At 40.3% G+C, this 23,105-nt stretch overlaps 1 protein-coding gene across 2 annotated transcripts in view; it reads left to right on the top strand.

The window, feature by feature from the left end:
* The window catches only part of MYO10 (myosin X), a 249,818-nt gene that overhangs the window by 32,558 nt on the left and 194,155 nt on the right, over window positions 1-23,105 (top strand). For both annotated transcript variants that reach the window (XM_034761574.1, XM_034761575.1), the window contains exon 2: window positions 14,344-14,442. In XM_034761574.1, the coding sequence (XP_034617465.1) occupies window positions 14,344-14,442 (99 nt within the window). The remainder of the gene's footprint in view (window positions 1-14,343; window positions 14,443-23,105) is intronic.

Below are 23,105 nucleotides of genomic sequence, written 5' to 3'. Positions count from 1 at the left end.
GCTCCTTCTGTTGGTGGAGTGCACTCTCACCAGGAGCACTTGTACCGGCTGTCAGTGTGGGGGACAGTGTAGAACTGACAGCCAGAGCCCCACTGGGGTGATGGCAGGGTTCCGGCTTTCAGCCACCAGGGGCTGTCATCACAGTGACTACACTGAGGCGCTGCATCAACCTAACTACACCAGAGTGCTACGCCTCTGGCAGAGGAGGAGTTAAGTCAGTGCAGTGGGTGACTTACATCGGTGAATACACCATGATAGTGTAAATGGTTACAGAATAGTAAAGTGTAGACCCGGCCTTAGTGATGCATCATTGTATTTTCCAGCAGGAGGTTGAGCCTTATCGCTAGGCAGATTAGGACTGAGAAGGTTCAAGTCCCATTTAGGAACAACTGAAAAAGCAGACTGTTTTTAAAGTGAAGTAACATCAAACATTTAGGAAGCCACCCTTTTTCCTTCCACAACTTTGCAACAAATCTGTGGGTTTTTTCCTTTATTGATGCCTTTTAAAATAATCAAGTGAACGCTGGTATTTGTGCTTTAGCTCAGGGGTGGATTTTGTTGAGACCCTGCTCTCAGTTCCTGATTGAGAACAAGGGAAATATTTAGTAATAACACGTGGCATAGGAAGAAATGGCAACAGCTGTTGCTGACAGCCAATTTCTCTGCCTACTGAAAAGCCAAGAGAAATGCTTTCCAGACCCTAGCAAGGGGGTTCTTCTCCAAGAGTCTAGTATCTTAGTATGGGAAAACTGCGTAAAGTGAAGCAGGGGGAAGGAGAGGGTGCTGCTGCTTCTCCTTGTAGAGCAGCAGAGACACAAATTCCAACTTGCTAGAGAGGCGGTCAGGCTAGCATCCTCTTTCAGCTGCAGGGAGTGCTGCCTCTGGGCAGGCTGCTTTGCAGTTCAGATTCTAAAATAAATGAACATCAGGGGCAACACTTATGTATCCCCCCAATGGGGCCTGCCTGGGGGGATGAAACTGAGGAATGATTCTGGGCAGAAAGCTTGCCATTTCAGAAAACTGAGGAAAACTTAATTTAACTTACAAATGCAATGATTGCTGTAGAAGAGAGAAGAAAGAAATGCCTGTTGAAGTTTTCTGTTTTATTTGCTACTAGGTTCAGTGTTAATCCGTCCTTTTATATAATGTAAAACTCTTCTTGGACTACATTGCACATTTCTGTAAAAAAGAGAAGTTGACTAAAAGACTGCCAGGCTTTCATTAAGATAGTGTTGTCTGCCCATGTTTGTTTAAATCATGTTTTTTCTTGTTGTAAATATGGCAATAAACCCCAGGAAATCTGAGGAAAAGGATGTCCGGTATTGCATTCTGTAAAGAGAGCAAACATCCTTGTGAGTGTCTCAAAAAAAGTCAGAGAAAAATGTTGTTCTTTGTGTGTTCTTGTGTGGATTTGTTAATATTCTTGTTCCCTTAGGCCCACAACTAACTGACTTTCCCCACATTCTAAAAGTTAGCTTAAAGATTGCAGCAAAAATTTTATATTCATAAACATATTCTGAGTGGAGGCCCATTGGCTTCAGTGGACTCTGTACAGACACAATAGTTTGCCTGAGTGTTGTAAAGTACAAGACAGGGCCTTGCTGTGCCCAAACTAGGAGCTACTATCTTTTCTGAACTGACTGGTGTTTGCCAACTATCAGTATGCATACCAGTGCGAGTACCTCAGTTATTCGTGAATAGACCCCTGCTCTGTATTTTAATGATATAAGTAAGCTCTGTGCGCCATTGCTGTCTGTTGCCCATGCAATTGGGAGTGCTTTTACCATGTGATCTCACACATTTTGAAGCTGTTCAATGTGGTTTAGAGTAGGGGTTTACAACTGCTGTGGGTCTCCTACCAGTGGTATGTGAGCTCGATGTTCCATCAGTTCATTTCACAACCCTTTTTTGAGATGGTCATACATGAACCAATGAAGTTTGCTCTAAATCAGCAGTCCCCATACAAATTTGAATATGAAGCTGCTCGCACTGGCTGGTATAACTGAGGGTTCAATATTAGAAACCACTTTCTATGCTGATTTAAAACAAAAAAAGCAAGGAAAGAAGAGTTGCAGTAAATCTTACATTCTGTCCTCCACTCATCGTGATGTGTTTATATACTACATTAGTGCCTGGTATTTGAAGACCACCCACTGTTTGGAGACATCCCTTCCCCACCTCCCCTGTAATACCAAAGCACGACAGATGTGTTCAGAGTGGAGTGATGTCCCCAAATCTTTAATTTCCTTGCTCTTGTTTGTTATTTCAACTTGGTTTTAGTTACTTGCATCCTGTATACATAGCACGCACTCCTTGCTGTCCCTACTTGCTTCATAATCCCTCTTGGTACCATTTGTATCATGCTGCAAGTCTAGTAGAAATACATCGTTGAGGTTTCAACACTGTCCTTAACTCTGCCCCTGGCAAGGAGGGGAATTTAGTTGTCGCAGGAATGAAATTTTAGACTTCCCACCTGTGTGTGTCTATTACAATCACATGACCTTTTGTTGCTTGATATGACTTGCACCTACCTTTCTTGCCTGTGTAAAGAGTATGGGTTCTCCTAGACCTATTTTAAGAATGGATGGTCTGTTCCATATGCTCCAGAAAGACCTGGAAAAAGTATATCTTCATCCTGTGTCTGGAGGGTGTCCTCTCTGGACAACATTGGGACTATGAATGGAATGGGATAAGGAATGTGGGGGCGGAAAGGGGAAGGTTTTAGTATAGAGTGTAGATCACATGAGTTGTAGTCTGTGGGAAAGGAGTGAGTGGACCCCACCCACAAGTTAGCAGGTGGGTTTGCAGGCTAGAGTCTATTATCTCAAGGATAATTGCGATTTGTGTTCCTTTGTTCAAAGTTGCATGGGAATGGTGATCATTAGTTAAAAGGCAGCGCTAAAGTTGCTGGGGGAATTTCAGCTGAATAATTCTAGTGGAACATTCTGACTTCCTGACTTTCAAACAATTGAGTTCTTTCCTTTTAATGACAATATTCTAATCAGATACCTATGTACAATAAGTCCTGATCCTGCAAACACATGCTCATATAATTTTACTCACAGGGGTAATCTCACTGATTTTGATGAAACTGTAGTTGAGTGAAGTTAAGTGCAAGTGGATTATTATTTATTAATTTATTTATTTGTGGCGCTTAGGAACTGCAGTCATGAGAACCAGGAGCCTCGTGTGTTAGGTACTGTACACAGAACAAAAAGACATCAAAGTACAAGACGAGACAACAGACGGATATGGGCAGAGACACAAGGTAGTACAAGACAACAAGAAAATGTTGTCTAAATAGACATGGCAGACACAGGGTAGGGGAAGGGGTAGTACACGCAAGCAGGGTGAACAATGTGATGGCAAAACAGTAGTTCCACGAGTTGTTTTTTGGGTAGGGTGACCAGATATCCCGATTTTATAGGGACAGTCCCGATATTTGGGGCTTTGTCTTACATAGGGGCTTATTATCCCCCACTCCCGTCCCATTTTTTCACACTTGCCGCCTGGTCACCCTGTTTTGAGGTTTTTTTTGGGTGGGTTGAAAAAAAGAGAAGGGCAGGGAGACAGGGCAGGGAAAAAGACAGTAGAAGGGGCAGGTGTGGAGTGAAGCTGAGACAAAGAGACTGTGAGACTGGAGGAGTAGAGGAGTAGGGTTGGAGCAAACAGCCAGTCAGCACATAGTAGAGACAGAGAACAGTCTCTCTAGCTTTGACAGGAATGTCCAAAGGTCACAGCTTTGGCTGCTTCTGGTCCTTCCAGTGTTAGCAGAATCAGGGTCATAAACTGTTAGCTGAATCTGGTCCAGAATTTAAATTTGATAAAAGCTAGGAGGATAGAAATATTTCTACAGAGTGTTTGTTTGTTTTTTCTTTAAATTCCAGTGAAAACTTTTTTTAAAAATCCATTCCGTGCGGTGTTTGAAACCCAAACATTGCAATGCCCAGACTCTGAAAGTGAAACTATAAACAGAAGTGAAACTGGCTTAATGATTATTCTTCGTTCAAGGTGAAAGAGGCAATAAGCAAAATAAATATAAATATGACTTAAATAGTGACAAGTAAATTGGAATTTTAAAATTCTTCCACTTTTTCAATAATCTGCGGTGTTATTAGTAATATAAGTAAAACAAATATTTGCTGACAGTGTTCAACACTATCCCCTTATTTTTATTAGATCGGGGAATACAGTATTTCTAATCCAAAGTGCTCAGAAGTCAGGAGCCAAACAATCCTGAGATTGAGTGATTTTAAAAATCAGGAGACTTTTTAAAATTTGAGTTCTTTTTATTTGCCTTTAGCCTTTAGGGTTCACATTTTCAAGTTTATTCTCTGCAGCCATGAGATTCTCATGTAATCAGATGTTTCCAGGAGCTGGGACTTTAACGAAAACACCAAATATTGTGAACCTTGCAGTAAAATCATGAAAACTGGCAATATTGGGAATAGGAAGTGAATCAGTCCTCAAGAGCCTTATTTGATGTTCGTGATTGGCAGAGGTGGAGCTGTGGCTTTCTTACCCTGGGAATACAAGTAACTCCTCACTTAAAGTCATCCCAGTTAACGTTGTTTCATTGTTACGTTGCTGATCAATTAGAAAACATGATCGTTTAAAGTTGCGCAGTGCTCCCTTATAACTTGTTTGGCAGCTGAGCGCTTTGACAACTGCTTGCAGGAAGAGCAGCCCATTGCAGCTAGCTGGTGGGGGCTTGGAACCAGGGTGGACTGGAAGCCCCCCAGCTCCCCGTTCCCCTAAGTTGCCTGTGTGGCAGCCGCCCAGCAGGCTATCAATTGCTGGCAGTTTAGCTGTACCTTCCCCCCACTGCCATGTGCTGCTCCTGCCCTCTGCCTTGGAGCTGCTCCCTGGAGCCTCCTGCTTGCTGGGAGGGGTGGGGCGCAGGGAGGAAGAGGGGCTAATGTCAGGGTGTCCCCCCTGCTCCTGCACCCTGCTTACCCCATCTTCCATAAAGCAGCGGGGACACACGACAGGGCTCAGGATGGAGGTAGCTTCCTGGCAGCAGCTGCCGTCTCAGCTTGCTGATCTACTTAAAAAGTCAGTGTACTTATAGTGGGGTCAGCGTACTTAAAGGAGCAATGCGCATCTTTCTCACACACACACAATGTGTGTCTCTGTCTGCCATGCTGACCCCCTTCCTGCATTCGTGCTGCCTTGTAGAGTGCGAGGCTATATCAGGGGTCAGCAACCTTTCAGAAGTGGTGTGCCGAGTCTTCATTTATTCACTCTAATTAAAGGTTTTGTGTGCCAGTAATACATTTTAACGTTTTTAGAAGGTCTCTTTCTATAAGTCTATAATATATAACTAAACTATTGTATGTAAAGTAAATAAGGTTTTTAAAATATTTAAGAAGCTTCATTTAAAATTAAATTAAAATGCAGAGCCCCCCGGACCGGTGGCCAGGACTCGGGCAGTGTGAGTGCCACTGAAAATCAGCTTGCGTGCTGCCTTCGGCACACGTGCCATAGGTTGCCTACCCCTGGGCTACATTAACAACGAGTTAACCCTTGAGGGCTCAGCCAATTGCTAGTTAATCATTTAGCAATAAGGCATTCCCTGAGAAATATCCCACCCTCTGACTTCACCACCTCAACCAAGCTTCACAATCATCAAAAGTATTAAATTGTTTGTTTAAAACGTATACTGTGTGTGTGTGTGATATATAAAAGTCGCATTTTTCAGGAACATAACTACAACGTTAAGTGAGGAGTTACTGTACTGTTTTGAATGTGCCTGTCATTTTGTGCAATCTTCTGTATATGAAAAACAAAATGCTTGCTCTTCAGAAGTATCTCATTGAGCCAAGTAGATGAGGGACAAACTTCACCAGAGTCGGGGAACAGTCTTGTCTCACACCTCTGCTTTCAGATCCAGCACTGACATTATGGATTTTAGTGTTAGAGCTTCTTTCACACAAGCAAATTGTAGTCTGATACACTCCACATGCTAAAAAAAATAGGATGACTGGCAAAAAGTAGTTAAGTAACAGAGGATTTAGCTACATGACAAATTTACGCCAGTGTAACCTAAGAGGTGAATTAAGCTAAACGGACAAAGACTCTTAATTCAAAATAAATGTGTCCATACAGACATTTGTACTGGTTTAACTAAACTGGTTTAAAAATTGATTTTAAGTTGAACCAGTGCAACTTCCCTGTGTAGACAAGGCATAATGGTGGTTGTGTAGTGTAATTACAACCTGCAAAAAGTACAGTATGATGTGGCTGTGGGGTATTATGTTTTATTCTGAAAAGTGAACAGTAGAGTACATCTTATTCAACTGAAAAACGTTCAGAAACGGATGCAATCATTGGTGTGATGAGCTGAAAAAATGTGCATCTTCCTAAGTAAATGGCAACTGCTTCCCACCCAAGTCTGAAAGGAAGAAAATTATTTCTTTACTGTTAAATCAATTTAAAATAATTGGATTAAAGCTGTTTGATCCTTGCCTTACTCTGCAAGTAAAGAATTTAAAAATTAGATTTATCCCTTTCAAACTGAAAAATTGTTTTTGCAGAGGAATCTGCACAAGCCTAATAAACAGTTAGCAAAAAACATATTTATCATGGTTGGTCTCGAACGGAACCATGGACTTTGCTAGTGAGTTCTTCCTTTCACATGTTGCTTGAGGCATGCATGCCACACAGTACTTATGAGTCAGCTACAGTTCCCTTTGTTGTGTGTTCTTTTCTAATCAGCCAGGTGGCAAGCAGAGGAAAAAAACAACTTGGATGCTAGGACATACTCCAGGTTCCTTGTGAAAAGTGTTGAAATACTCTTCTCTAGATTGCCAGGTTGCTAAAAGTTAAGTAACCTAGAATGTTTTAAGAGGAAGATTTCTGAGTTTAAAAAACAACAACAACTAAGCAGAGTGTTACTGCAAAGCACCGGTGCACAGCTAGTGTAGAGGAAAATATTTGTGCACTAATCTAGCTCTTGGGCTACCAACGTTGTCTGGGCAGAAATCTAAATGTAAGGAGAGGGTGGGAATACTAGAAGATGAGAAACTTGATAATTGTCACATTTTAGAATTCTTTCTCCAGTCAGTGCATCTTCATTTATGACTTTGTCCGCTGTCATAAGCTAAGATTGGGCAAGTCTGACTGGCTTTTGAACTGGAGACCACCAAACTGCTGAGGTGCTGCATGCACTGTTCACTCTTAATCCCAGCACAGTGCTAGAAGTGCTCCTTGTTGTTTTTGCTGTTGAAGTTGCTCTCTTTGGATGGGATGTAAAACCATGCTCCTGACCGTTTGTGACGATTGAAGGTACCCAGGGTATCCGGAGTTAGGGGAGTTAAATCCAGTGCCTTGGCCCTATTCCCACTTGTTTGGGCAATTACATTGGGCTAAATACATCCCTTCTGTAACTCCATTGATTTCAGCAACGTTCTCTTAAGGGGTGAATGTGGCTCTTCTCCTTGCCTTCTGCACGTTCATTTAGACAGATTATTTTTCTGTTCTTCCTGTCCTAAACTACTGTGTAGTTTTGCTGGTTCTGTTAAGTAACTGCCATGTTCCACTTGGAAGATGAATGTAGTGTGTGTATAGATTGTCAAAGACTTTGAGATTCCTCTAGATAAAAGGTTCTGTAAGGTAGTTAATCAATGAAAACTAATACATGGGGGAAGGGGAGAAGGTTCAAAAGTGCTCAGTGTTGGCCTAATCTTGTTCCGTTTGGATTCAATGGTAAAACTCCCTTTAAAACCAATGAAAAAAGAGTTAGGGCAATGCTGAGTGCCTTTGGAAATCCCATCCCAAGAGAGTAATATTTATCTATTTATCCTTTATTTCAGTACTTTAGACTTATAAGAAAAAGGCTCCAGACTTATGCAGCCATTCCAGCCCAGTTGTGACTGATGCTGTTAGGGGACTCGATCAGTATGTGCTACTGCATCTGTGATTCTACAGTATACAAAGGGTGTTCTTTACTGTTAGAAACAATCATATTTTGAGGAATTAGTCTAAATTTAAATAACATTTGTGACTGTTTAAGAATTAATCATTTTGGTTGTATTAAATTATGTTAGTTCTACAGTGCCAACAATATGGCACTATAGTTGCTATATCATCAGCTGAAGAATTTTCTTTCTACCTTATCTGTTATGATGGTGTAACTAAAGTAGCCAACATATAGGTGAACTAATATTGGCGGGTGGTCTCCAGTCTCCTGGAGTTGATGTTCACTTCTGAAATCCATTAATCAAGGAAATTGTGTGTGGCCATAGAAAAACATCCATCAGTAATAGGTGTGTTGAAACCAACCAAAATTGGTGTGTAACACTTGCCTCTGTGTGTGTGTGTGTGTGTGTGTGTGTGTGTGTGTAATATATATTTCCATGAACAGTTAGGTTCTGTTTATGAAGGGAATTTATTGCCAATAAAGAATGAGAGAATAAATGGGGTCTCGAGAATGGGGTCCTGGTCCATAACTAGGGCTCCTCCGCGCTACAATAATACAAACAATAATAGTATAACTATGTCCCTAACTTTAAGTGTCTGATTAGTTCCATTGAGCTTGAAGTTCTTAAAGTACCTTACTAACTCAGGGCCTATGTGAGGTTTTCCCATGAAAGGCAGTCACGCCATTTTGTCTCCTTTAGTGTCTTCACAGACATATTGAGTTCTCCTTGCCCCACCTGCCAAATGTCAGTGAAATATTGTTAGTGGAAAGGTAATGCATATTGTGCACTAGTGTCAGTGGATTTTTCCAGAACTGAAATTCTGGAATAGTCATTTATTTTCCTGTGGTAGGTTGCATGGTGCTGCTGAAATAGTAGATCAGATTTTAAATAAATAACATTGATTTAATACTGCACCTTGCATAAAAGTGCAAATTCTTCCTGTGCTTTTATCAGCAAAGTGATTCAGGAAACGTAAACTGGGAAAATCAGTACTACTAGGAAGGAAACATGGAGCAGACAAAATCGCTAGAGATACTAAAAGTGGCATAAAACACATAAAGCACAATGTAAACAAATTGTAAAAAATGTCCACTAAATTTGGTTGCCCTGTTCTTGGGTATCTAGCCTGACATACACATGGAAGCTTGATTTTTAGAAAAGCTGAGCACCCACAACTTGAATTTGAAGTCAGTGGGAGCTAAGAATATTTGGCATGTGAAATCCTGGTCCCATTGAACTCAGTGGAAACTTTGCCACTGACTTTCAGCGAGGCCAAGGTTTCACCCAGCATCTCTGCAAATCTGACCCCCTAGATGTCTCAAGTTGGACATCCAAAATGGAGACACCCAGAATTGGAGGTCTCTTCTGGAAATGTATCTCTTTCTTGTTAACCAGAGCAACCTACTTTATTAGGTTAGCACTGTTGGGGGAAAGGGGAGGGGGAAGACCTGTTAAATTATCTCTCTTTGAAATGTTACAAAGTCTGTAATTTCTGGCTGGAAAACTCCTCAAGTTGTAACTCCTCCACTGGTCTGAGTGTGAGGTGGTAGTCAGGAAGAATGGAAGGCAAACATGGTTTCTTGGGCAGGATTTTTTTGTTTATTCTTTAAAAAAAAAAAAAAAGTTGTAACTTGACCCAATCAAAGTTGCATCATTTCTCTCTCTCAGACTTAGCATTTATAGCCAAGTTGTTGTAGGGTGCATAAACTAGAAATCTCTGTATGCCTCTGACATGTATGACTGCTCCATTTCCCTTGCCAAGCATGAAAACAAAAACACTTAGGCTGATTAGTGAATATAGCTTAAAGTATATTCATCACTAGCCTAAATTTAAAGCAGCTTGAAAATATAGTGTCAATAAATCAACTGTAATTAACATTGTAAACATGTAAATAAATGGCATTTGACGTGGATCCAAAAACAATTACTATATTGTATGTTATATGTATAACATTTTAATTACTGTGTAAACAAAACATTGTAATAGTCAGTGTCATTAATATACACTCTCAGTAGGTCACATACGTGTTGTTTTCCACAGGTAGCCTGTATGCTCACAATTGTCCATTCTTTGAACAATTAACTTTGGACTTTGCTGGCTTTGCAGAAGGTTGGTCTATCTGTTAGCAAATTCAGATACAGTGTTTGGCTAATTTTGTGATTTGTAGAACATATATTTCCCATACAAAGGAAACAAGAGCTGGAATTTTTATCCTGACAGCACATAAGTAAGAAAGTATGGGCCATATTTATATTCCATAGTAAAATGTGCTAGATAATCTGCACCCTGAACCTCTTAAAGAAAGTGATCTGCAGATGTGCAATTTACAAACCAAGAGGTAAAACTAATAATAAAAGCTATTTTGGAAATGACTGTGGACTAAGTATGAAATCTTATTGGTAATAGGCCTCTTTTTTTTTGTTGGTGGTGGTGGTGGTGGTTTTTTTTGTTTTTTCTTGGCACTCTGGGGAAATGTATTTGCTAGTTATAGAAATGATTGTGATGGCCCTCTTCTATGAATGCTATTCTAAACATTTTTATAGTCTAATTTAACTGAAATAAAAAAAGCATTAGGCTCTAATCCAGTGAGTAGTATCTGTAACACAAATGTATGTTTCATGGCTTTATTTCTCCTGTTTATTTTGCCATAGAATAACAGACTGGCAGTATGTCAAATTGCATCTTAGGGAGCTTTATAGTAACAAAGTTATCAGTTGTTTTTCATCTAAAAATAAGTTTGGAACAATGAGAGATAGCATGTGCATTCACCAGATCCCTTCCTCCTATGAGCCAATTGTTTGAATACCAACATGAGGCTGGCCAATAGCATGCGATGCTGATATCCCAACCGATACAAAAAAGAAATGGGCAGTTTCTAGTTATCAGCATTTATTCATAACTGTCCAAAAAACCTTTGGAATAAAGCAGTTTCTATTTCTGCTTTTTTCCTCCTTGAGGGGAAAATGTTGCTTGTATGGACATGCACAAAAACCCTTCACTTCAACCACTGTGGTAGTTTCTTTCTCTCATCAAAGTGAAGTGAGCACCCATGGTCTTGAAATTGTTCTTATGAATGGAGTTGCCAAAGATATTGACTGACACCAAACCACAGTTCCCCAGTCCCATCTAAAAACGATGCAAACCTAAGAAGGGGAAAATTTTCATTATGAGTAAAAAGTTCAAGTGAAAATGTACCTAAAGATTTTAAATTGAGCTTACCTTTGGTAAGATTTATTTAAAAAGCTCTTGATTCTGAGGTGGGAAGAGGTGTCTGTTTTCTAACCTAATATAGTCCAATGAGATTTCTGTGTCGCTACCCAGTACACATCATGGGCTATTGTACAAGGTCTAAACTAGGGGTACTCAACCTGGGGACGGGGGGGGATCAAGACACATGCCCTTGGGATCACAAACTAGTTTCTTAAGGTTGGGTACATCCGCCTTTTCTTTATGGCTAGATGTAAATGGTGTACGTATGTCCAGTACTTTTTTTAAAAAAATTTCTGTTTTAACATGGGGGCATGGGATGGAAAATTTTGAGAAATACTTATCCTGAATAAACAAAACAGAGGTGCTGCATCCTAAAGCATATAAGTCAGTTGCACTTAGTAAATGATTTTGAATGCATATGAATGGGTTACAACAAATTGACAAGAGGTATCTTTATTTTTCACACCTTTTAAATCTGATTCCAAGCCATTACTTGCTGTGTGTGCCAAATTTTGCCTTGTAATCCAGAAATATTCACAATGGGCAATTTAAATGACAGGCTGAAATTTTCCTCCTTCCCTTATGAGAAAACAATTTGAACACAGAAGTAAATGGGTATACCTGTGGGTAAATATTTGTTTTGGCAAACCTAGCAGGTTTGTGTTTGTAAGTCGGACAGTATCCTTACAGAGGAAATGACAAATCCTGCAAAAGTGCATGGTCCTGATTCACCACGGTGCATTACTCCAACTGTACATGGGTGTGACTCCGGTTGATTTCAGCAGAATCACGCTAACCTAAAACTAGACTAATGCAATGGTGAATCAGGCTGAACAGTTGTATTTATGTAATTTGTGCTCAAACAGCTTCTTTCACAGCAGTGTTCTTAAATCACTTTCCTGACATTAAGCCTCACAACACTCCTGTAACCTAGGTATTATTCTTGCTATACAGAAGGACGAAGCTAAAGCGGAAAGGATAATGACATGCCCAAGGACATGCACGCAGTCAGTTGCGGATGAGTCCATGCTGTCAATTCTAACCTTTACTGTTGCTCTCTGTATATATGTTATGTCTTAGTTATGTATAGATATGGCCAGATTGTGTAATTCATTCACTGGGGTACTGCTAAATCACACATTACCACAGGGGAAACTTCAGGAGTCTGTGTTGGGAGGCATAATCCCTCCCAGAGTTTTAGCTGGTGCAGGGGAAATATGTTTACTGCCCCGTCCTTCAGGGAGTATGCTCCTTTCTTTGTGATGGCCAGTTTGCAGGCCCAGCATTGTTCCTGGGAAAAGGTTTATGGACCTTTCTTGCTCCCCTTGTAGTAGTTTGGACCCCTGGTGACAGAGAGAGAAAAGTCCCTTTACCTGAGTGGGTAAAGAGACTGCAATTATAAATGGTCTATAGTGGGAAAGACACTTAGTGCTCTTCTTTTTCCAGTGTCCTTGCACAGGGGCCAGCATAATCCAGGTCTGTGCGTATGTCTACTCTGGCTTTGCGTACATGCAGTTTAAAGCAAACAAAAGTGTGAATGTTAAAACGCCACTTAGTGAATTGGAGAAAACAGCCATGCTTCCTAGGCAGCAGCTGTCTGCTAATAACTGAATTGACTGAGCTGACAAGCAGCTGCAAGTGTCAGTTTTATCTTTTGAGCTACTGCTGTCTTCATATCACACTGTCAACAGTGAAGACTCTTTCGATCCAAAGGGTATAGATCTGTATGAAAACAATAAGCATGTATCTGAGCAAGCACGGGCTGGCTTTGTGGGGTAGTTGTGTTGGCAGAACCTGTTCTTACTGATGGTGATGAATGTATTTATAGCAATAATGTGTCAGTAGTTAACATAAAAAGGCCTTTGTCCTTTGCATTTGGAGTGCTCCCATTTGTAGTAATGATGAGAAATATTGCTCAATGCCAAGCCTGGTTTCTTGTAAGTTGTGTCATCACTCTTGAATCAGAATGAGCATTACACTGATCTATAGGAGAAAAATAACTTTTGTGGGAATACTTTGTACAGACAGATACTTTTTTTACTTACCTTGTCGTTGGCTCTTACAGAAATGTTAACAGTGGGAGAAAATCCTAAGATAAATGACTATTGTGCTGCAGTACTAAAGTTGGATAGATCTAAATGTTATGCAAACCACAGGACTTTCAAGCGTCCAGAAACATGGCTGTTCTCAAAGAGGAATAAACCTACCATCCTCCCCTGAAAAGGCAAAATAGAATGTGCTCCCAAGTCATCATCTTAGGGCCTAATCCTGCCAGGGCTAAGCATACTTGAGCACTTAATTCCTTGTAGGAGATGCCCATAGGGTTGGGCTGTTATACAGCTTTAGGGCCTGATCCAAAGCTCATTGAAGTCGGTGGGAGTCTTTCCATTGTCTTCAGTGAGGTTTGGGTTAGATCTTTAACAATCACTTAGGGCTTGTCTACACTTGAAATGCAACAGCAGCACAGCTTTGCTGCAGCAGCTGAGACACTGCCTTCACCGACGGGAGAGCTTCTCCGTTGGCGTAAGCAATCCACCTCCCCAAGAGATGGTAGCTAGGTCAACAGAAATGTTCTTCTGGCAACATAGCGCTGTCTATGTTGAGAGGGGTTATGTCAACCCAGGTTCGTCACTCAAGGGCATAGTTTTTCACATCCCTGAGCAACATAGCTGAATCAACCTAACTTTTTAGTGTAGACCAGCCCCCCCCCTCCTCCCCCCATCCTTTGTCACACCCCTTTCCCAGTCCCCAGATGTAAGGAGAGATTCTGAAATGTCTAAAATACAGTTGACTTAAAGGGTGTGGAAGAGCAGTGCCTTCAGGAAAGGTAGAAAATGAAAGCACAGTGGGGTTGGCAGCTCTGGGAAAACCCTTAACTTGGGCTGTAAACTTAAAAACCACTTTGATGTAACTTCATGTATGTTAACCCATAAGGCGTATGACTCAGTGATTTGGCTCCAGCTAGTTTTGCTGACAATAAAGGGAGCATTGTAGTCTAAATATCCCACAATTACTGTTTGAGTAGAAATTGTCAAATATTCACTGGGAAATGATCTTGTTCCATTCTCTTACTTGCCTACTTGGACCAGACCTTTGCTTTTGTCTCTTGTTTGGCAAATGTTTCGAAGAAAAATATTTCAATTGAATAGTTTGTGTTTGTTGCCAATGTACACCCACCTCCTAAAGTCTGAATTTATTTGTTTGTTATAGGGATCACGGGTCTGGTTGCGAGAAAATGGTCAGCATTATCCAAGCACTGTACATTCCTGCGCGGAGGGAGTTGTTGTATTCAGGACAGATTATGGTCAGGTAAGATGCTACTCGTAATCTTTTCTATCACTGTTTAGAAAACAAAGAAGACACCCTATGTTTAAAAAAACATATATTATACAGGGTTAAGATGGCTGATGAACTTTGGGGAATTTGGATATAAAAATGTTGCTGTTTTTAATAGATCTTCCAGTTGTATTGCTGGTGGTTTGGTGTAACTATGTTTAAAGCTGAAGAAACATTGTCAACATTTGTGAGGTTTAAAACTTGATCTTCTTCGCAGAAACAAAAATCCAATCCTTATTGACACCAGTTGGAAACTCTGATATGAGCCACAGTTCATATGATACCTATCCAGTAATTCTGCCTGTCCCCACTGCATCTCACCCTGTTTCATCCATTGACAGAGATCGAGCTCCAATTGTATATTCCCAATCCTACAGCAGGTGAACGCAGAGAATCAGATTTTTGTAAGAGTAGTCAGAATCCCTCAGAAAACATCTTTGCCTTAGCCTGATACTAAAAAGTAGAATCATAGAATATCAGGGTTGGAAGGGACCTCAGGAGGTCATCTAGTCCAACCCCCTGCTCAAAGCAGGACCAATTCCCAACTAAATCATCCCAGCCAGGGCTTTGTCAAGCTGGGCCTTAAAAACCTCCAAGGAAGGAGACTCTGCCACTTCCCTAGGTAACGCATTCCAGTGCTTCACCACCCTCCTAGTGAAATAGTGTTTCCTAATATCCAACCTAGACCTCCCCCACTGCAACTTGAGACCATTGCTCCTTGTTCTGTCATCTGCCACCACTGAGAACAGCTGAGCTCCATCCTCTTTGGAACCCCCCCCTCAGGTAGTTGAAAGCAGCTATTAAATCCCCCCTCATTCTTCTCTTCTGGAGACTAAACTATCCCAGTTCCCTCAGCCTCTCCTCATAAGTCATGTGCTCCAGACCCCTAATCATTTTTGTTGCCCTCCGCTGGACTCTTTCCAATTTTTCCACAAAAGTAACAGTAATAAAACCAAAATGTGTGCTATCATAAGAGAGAACGCTTTATATTTTGGCTTGTTTATATTGGGGGACATGTTAAGTTGGGTGTCGAGTGTAGCTAAAGCTTTAAATTTCAAGCTCTTGCATGTTCTTTCTTTACTCTCCATTCTTCTGTACCAGTTTGAGATGTTGGATGTCGTTCTACCCACTCTGCAGGTGGAAACATCACATGAGTTCATTCCAGTTTGTCCAGTGAATTTTTCAAGTTATTTAGGTTTGACTGTTCCTGTTCGATCCATTTGTGTAATGTTGATCCATACCACTTTCCAACCCTTCTGAAATTTTAAGACTAAATCATCAGTTGGTGTAAAATCTGTCACTTTACAAGGACTGATAATCTAATCAGAAAAATGGAAAGACAGGTCACGTTAAAGCACTGTGACTTTATTTGTGTTTACAGAATAAATTGATTGTCATGTACATCATGTGTACATATGACACATGTATATTTATTTTTAAAATAAAATGCAGGCTGAGTCTGATACTAGCTGTCTGGTTTAATCACAAACCCTACCCAGCTTCTAAAAAGAACAGCCCAAATTTTCAGTCTTGGGTATCTAAAGTTAGGTATCTAACGGAGCACCACAACTCCAGCTGGAGGTAATGGAAGCTGCTGGTGCTTGGCACCTCTGAGCCAGTTTTAATTAGTTGTTCTAAAAAGGAATTAGGTGACTGACTTTGATCCCCACAATGAAAAATGTGCCCAGTAATTATTATGTGAGTATGAACAACTCTTGTGTACACATAATATCTGAAATGTAGTGTTGCTCTCTTTTCAGCATGTACATACTAAAAGGCTGAACTGCACAGGACTTGAAGCAGGGTTCATGCTGTTACCTTTGTAAAATGTGAATGATTCCATTTCCTGAGGGACCCCTTACTTGATAGTAAATGGCACCTTCAGTGTTTTAACAGACACTATTATTTACAGTAGGGTGAAACATAAGATGTTGGCAACAACCTGCGGAACCATTAAGTAACATTTAATATAAATAATACAGCCTACAACTTGATTGGCTAGCATATTTTTAGTGGGACAAAGCAACTTTTAGTGGGACACTGAGTAATCCTGGTGTTTTTAGAAGAATGCTTTGGGGTTTAGTAACACCACACCGGTTGACATTAAGGATGTTGCACAAGTAAATTCTCTTGCGCCTATTTGAAAGTTTCCCCTTGATGCATTAACCACTTGTGTGCTGTGTAATGTAATAAATATATGGCTTAAAACAGTTTACCAGTGTTGCCTGTCATACAGTACCTGGCAGTCACCTTTGAAGTGCTGACAATCCAATGAGACGCTAGAACTTTAAAGGAATACTGCTGCATGGGAAGTCACACGGGTGTAGGGCTGAGATTTTCAATAGAGCTTATGTCCAATTGAAATTTTATGAGTTTGGTAACTAATTCCTGGGCTCTTTAGGAAATTCCAAGCATGACACTTATGTCTATTGATTATGGAAGTGTTATGATCTTTACTGAGCGCAGAACTATGTTTGACCCCATATCTGCTGCCAGAACTTGCAGGTATTGCCACACTCTGTTTTCAATTGTACATTCAATCACTTGAGTGGAATGTGAAGATGTAATCAGGGAAACATTAGGAAGACCTGTTTCCTGGGGTTGCTCTTGCACCCTTGTTCATTCAAGAGACTCATGTTATCTTAACTTTAGCATGCTCAACATGGGAATCTTTTTCTGTTTGGACTTGAGATAATTGTCACTTTATATTACTGCAATGGGCAATTTGCTATAGCTAAGCAGAAGACAGTGTTTCATTTTTCTTCTTTCTTTCTTTCCATACTATTCTGAGCACTGGAAACTTATTTTTTAGATGACTCTATGGCACTTAATTGTTCTTTGAAAGAATGCTAGTCGAAGTCAGTGCTGCTGAATACAAACACTCTTGCGCAGTGTTTGATATGACATTAAGATGACAGTAAATTACACATCAGAAGTCCTCATGGAAAATGCAGTACACCACTATTTCTTGAACAGGAAAAATTCAGATAGCATTAAACTAGTCATTTAAAATAAGGCTGTTTGATTTATTATGATTGAAATACTGTGGTAGCATCACCCTGCTGCTGCTGTGGTACTGTGTGCATATGCATGGAGACAGTTTGAAACTAGTAGCAGCTGGTAGCTTGACTGTAATATGTGGTCTTGGCCATCCCCAAGCATTTGCATCTGCCCACCCAGTTATTCCAGGTCCACTTTTGGGGACTCCAATTTTATCACCCTCTTCTCTCTCTCAATTCTTGGTGGAAAGAAAAGAGAGAGTGTGTTGCTTCTTCATGTTGCATTGAAATCAGCTGGTGGATGAACTTCCCAAGTGGTTTGAAGACTAAGTTGAAGCAGAGATTTATCTGTCCTGTCTAGAATGAGCTAAAAATTGTGATGAGTGGCAGTTCTAAATTTTATCCTCTTTTCTTAATGAGCTTCTATGCGATCTGGGTGCCTTACAGAGTGGGAGAAACTTCACTGTGATTGTTGTTTTTGTATCAGCCTCTTTCCTCTGTTTTGACCTGAGTAATGCTAATGTGTGTGTAGTAGTTGAGGCTGTGCATACTGTCTGTAAGGTGCATGGAACATCTGTGTATGGTTCTATATAGTGTGTGTGTCTCTGTGTGTATTACACAGACAGAGTAGGAGACTTATTCTTCCCTTGGATCCCCATCATATTTCAAAGAGTGCATTAAACTTACTGAATCATTTTTATACTTGTGAGTACTTTCACATGCTCTTTTTGGGGGAAAAATATGATATTTTCTCCTTTTAAAAAGCCTCTATTTATTTAACGATAAAACAGGCATTTCCTCATCTCCACGTTCTGTAAATTTTAATGGAGTTGTGTGAGCTTATAAAATACTCAACTGAACATGAAGTAAAACCCTAAAAGCACTGCTGTCACTGTAAGCTCCACTTGAAATGGGGTGCATTGCACACACTCAATAAAGAGTATGAATGGCTCCATCTATCAAGATGCCACAAGAGACCTCAAGCAGCTGTTGAAGTTAGGAAAGGTCCATCAATCCTTGTGCATTTCTTCAGATAGTGTGGATTTCACTCTTACTATTATTATTACTTTGTTTTATACACAGTAGTGTCTAAAAGCTCTGCCGAATATTAGGGCCCTATTGTGCTAGAAGCTGTACGTAGCCATAGTATGAAATTAGTCTCTGCCCCAAAGAGCTTAAATCCAAATAGGTAAGTCAAAGGGTGGGAGAAAGGTGAACCCAGATCTCTTGAGTCCCCGTTTAGTGCTTTAACCACAAGACCATCCTTCCTGTCCTAATCAAGATCCTTTTCCAGTGCTTACATGTCAAAGGACTGGTCCAAAAGTGCCCAGAACTTTGTATAAGCTATATAACAGCATACTGGGGATTCAATTTTTAGGCAGCTGCTCTTGTTTGCAAAAGTTTTTATATAATGGATTTGAGATGGATAGCTAGCAGTCTTTCTGAACAATCCCATGAAAAATGTAATTTCTGTAACATCCCTTTCCTTTCCCTTCCAGAAGACCTTGCCTGTAAGTTTAACAAGACTTGACACAATGTGGGGGGGTGGACTTGTTCTGGTATGAAGAAACTTGCACAGAGAGTATAAGCTGAATTGATTGCCACAAACTGATTAGCATCTGTGACATTGAAATTGCAGAATGCTTAATTACATACTCCTTTAGTTGACTGAGAGAAACTTTTAAATCAAAATACATTCTAAATGGAAGCAGCTGAGATATAATATCCCTAAAATGTAGGTTCTTTAAAAACACAGATGGTAAATATCACTAGCAAAGACCTTGTCAGTCAGAACAACTTTCTTTGAATTTGCTTTACAAAGAAGTAATTCATGGTACAGTATTATGTCAGCAAACAGGACATAGCTTAGTATCCTCGGCCTCAAATAAGAGGCACCTGTAAATGGTTTGGTCTGCGTTTTCTATACGTTTAACTTAACGTGGCTCTGCTGGAGTATTTATGCACAGCAAGAATGGGAAGACTACATATGTTCTGTGTTAAACACAACTCAAGTATGTTTTCCACAGGGGTTTGCACCTTCCTTTTTTCCTCCTTGCTCTGGGGGCTGGGAGAGTTTCTCATGATGAGCTCATTCAGGAAGGTTAGAGCTGGACTTTACTTGAGAATATGCTCAAGGCAGTAATGTTCCTACGGTGAAGTTGCTGTGTGATATATACATCCATCCAACTAGACAACATTTAAATTAATTAAAACAAATCCCCACAGTGTTATAACAAGCATCCTGAGTATTATTTTTGTATAAACGCTCTTTCCTATGCCTCATGTCATCTATTCTTGCATCATAATTTAGCCTCTATTCTGCAAACCTGTACTAGTGGGTGTAGTATTAATATGATGAGTCATCCCTTTGGGTCAGGTTCTGCCACCTATACTCTTGTGTGGCATACTCAACTGTGTAGGTAGACCCACTGAAGTCATTTGAACAAAATTCTTCTTTGCCTTGATGCCTACAAAAAACTTGTGGTTAAGCTGTTTGTGGACAGAGACCATTGTCTATCATGTTGACAAATATTGACTCATTGTTTACCTGTACTCTGCCGTTTGCTGGCTCTGTCTGTTGTCTCCTACTGAGATTGTAAGCCCATTGGGGCAGGGACTGTCTTTTTCTTCCGTGTTTGTACAAAGAGGTTCTGGTCTATGACTAGGGTACTACTACTACTAATGAATACTAATAGTGATAATTCTTAATGAAAATACTGAAGGCAATTGGACTGGTCATCAGTAAATGCTATACTCTATGTTAAGAGTTTGTAGACTCATCCCAAAATTCTGAATTCGTTCGTTCGCTTTTTAAAGTGCTATGCCGTCCTATGACACTATATACAAATAAATGCTCGGTAATAATCCCCAAACCATATTTTATTATAACTCCTCAGTTGAACCTGTGTCACTACTGAAGCATGCTCACCAAAAGTATCTGTTTTTTAACACTCCCTCATGGTGTTCCTTGCATTTTCAAACTTGCTTAGAAAATATGCAGGGCTATTTAGGTGACTTTTTTTCTCAAAGCTACTTTTGGAGTTAAACTTTGCATAAACACTGAATGATTGTCACTTGTAAGGATTTTTCCAGGATGCTTTCAGTTTAAAAAACTCAATAAAATAATTTGCAGGACTATTGGCTTACACCATTGTAGTTTTACAGCATCTTTCAAATAGCAGATATACACTGTCTATGGGCTAGATTTCAAATTCAGTGGCTTCATTTCAGGAAATTGGATTCCATCTGTCTAAACACTGTAAAGTTAGGACTAATCCTTTAGTTAGTTGATATTGGGCTCTGCTATAATAATTCTGGTAATGATTCTTGGGTATACTTGCAAAACCTACTGCTGTGGTTATTGGGGCCTTGGTTTCCCAGAAGAAAGATAGGGCAATATTGGGGATGGAGGCAGGGAAAGCACTAAAACTCAGATTGTGTGTTTTAGTACCCTGGTGTTATCTTGTGTTGAGTAATGTATAAATCTTTGTGCAGGATGTCAAAGTTCAGCGTCTTTTGCTCCAAGCATCTGTTGACACCCTTGTAAACAGAGCTAATGACAAATGTTAACTGAGCGACTTCTGGAGATGTGTAAAAATGGGTTAGAGCAGGGGTTCTCAAAACCTCATTGCACCGTGACCCCCTTCTGACAACAAAAATTACTATACAACCCTGGGGGTGAGGGGGTGGGAGGAGACCAAAGCCTGAGCCCACCTGAGCCCCGCTGCCCCGGTTGGGGTGGGGGTGGGGGGGCAAAGCCTGCGCCCCACTGCTCCTGATACAGGGGCCAAAGCTGAAGCCCAGGGGCTTCAGCCCTGAGTGGTGGGACTCAGGCTTCAGCCCCAGGCCCCAGCAAGTCTAAGCCAGCCCCGGCAACCCCATTAAAATGGAGTCGTGACCCACTTTGGGGTCCTGATCCACAGTTTGAGAACTGCTGGCTTAAAGCATGTCTTACCCCCAGTCAGCAAATATTGTAATGTTCTAGAAACAGCCTCACAGAGTATAAATGCCAAGTTGGCAATAAGCTTTTTAGGTCATCATTTCTCAGCTTGTGCGTCATGACCCCCAAGGGGTCACCAGAAGTTGTTGGAGTGAAGGGGGCTGTGTGCATAGTCTGTCTCTGGTGCTCCTTTGAGGCAGATTTGTTTAAACCAATTCAGTCCTCAGATGCCAAAAGTACCTCATGGGGACCATTGTGCTGAATGTCATAGTGCCTCCTATCAAGCATGTTGTGAACTGTTGCAAAAGATTCTGGGATCCATTTACCACTTCACTAGTTCACATACCCTATAATTGAAACACAAAAAAGCCTGTCTCTCCACATCAGTACAAAGATTTGATAGAATGCTGTCATGAGGTCTTGTGTTACTAAGGCGTTCCTTACTGTTACAAATGTATCCTTCAGAACACTTTCTGATATACTAATTCAAGCTAAATACACTCGCAGAATTAACGAAGTATATTTTCTGATGAATGATGCCTTTTGAGTACTTTGTTTAATTACTTGCTAATTTGCAAAATTCAGTAGTTTGCAACAGGCCTCTTTAGTGTGTGTTGTGGAGGTTCTGGTTTATATAAATGCTAAAAAGAAAAATGAAAACATTCAGCACAGCCATTACTTTAAAGGAAAATGTGATTCCTTTGTTTGCAGTTGAGCTGATATAGCAACTGTCCAGTTATAGCTTTGAAAGGCAAACCACGTGCTCTGTCACTTGCTTTGCACCAAGTGTGATGTTTTTACACACCAATATTAAGTCCTTGAAAGCTTGTTCAGGGCTAATTTAGTCCATAGCGTTTTTATTTGGCCTTGCTCAAGACTAACCTAGTGTTCAGAAAAACAAGGCTTGCTGTGTTTGTTTATATCTAAGGCTGAGTGGAGACATTGCTACTAAGAAGGAGCAGTATTTTTTTTTTCAATTTGTTCCCTCTACTAGGTGCTCATTCCACCATACCCTAATGGGCATTTATTGTAAAATGTGTAAAATATCATCTACTGAGGCATACATTGCCTTTTCTTTTCCAAAGGCACAGTCTCTTGATATTTGTCCCCTTTCACTCACCAAAACACTGCCCTTGATTAGTTGCAGGATGGGAGCATCTGGGAAATAGAGTGTTTAAAATAAAGCTTAAATTAAACAAAGATTATAGGCCAAATTATGCTCTGTTACACCTATGCAACTCCATTTGAGCCACTGGGATTGCAGTTTAGCTCTCTAATTATAGCAGTGTAGCCACCCTGTATTTAACCCTGCATGGTCAAAAATGGGAGGGTTTGAAAGAGGTCGAGCCAAAGAGTTATAAAGCACATGAATAATTCTTAAAAAATAAAAATGATCACCAGGTCAGACGAATTGTCTGACTTACTGAGCATTATTAGGTACTATTTGTTGTCACTGCTGAAATCCATTCTTTTGGTACTAGTGTCGCTGTCATTTTTGGAAAAATGAATGTTTTAGTGCAGTATGAATTAAAACTTTCCTCTCACCACTGTGCAATGCAGAAAGTGGTATTTTTAGTTCCTGTGAGATATCAGTGAGAGCAGTTAATTTCTGAGACTCCTACATAGGGTACTTTTTTGTCTTCTAGAAATTCTTGACCTACTATGATCCCTATGATCTGTCTTGGCTATGTAAACAG

Source organism: Trachemys scripta, chromosome 2 (genome assembly GCF_013100865.1).
Source record: "Trachemys scripta elegans isolate TJP31775 chromosome 2, CAS_Tse_1.0, whole genome shotgun sequence".
Classification (NCBI taxonomy): domain Eukaryota; kingdom Metazoa; phylum Chordata; order Testudines; family Emydidae; genus Trachemys; species Trachemys scripta.
Note: the sequence above shows the minus strand (reverse complement) of the source record. Positions and strands in the feature narration are given on the sequence as shown.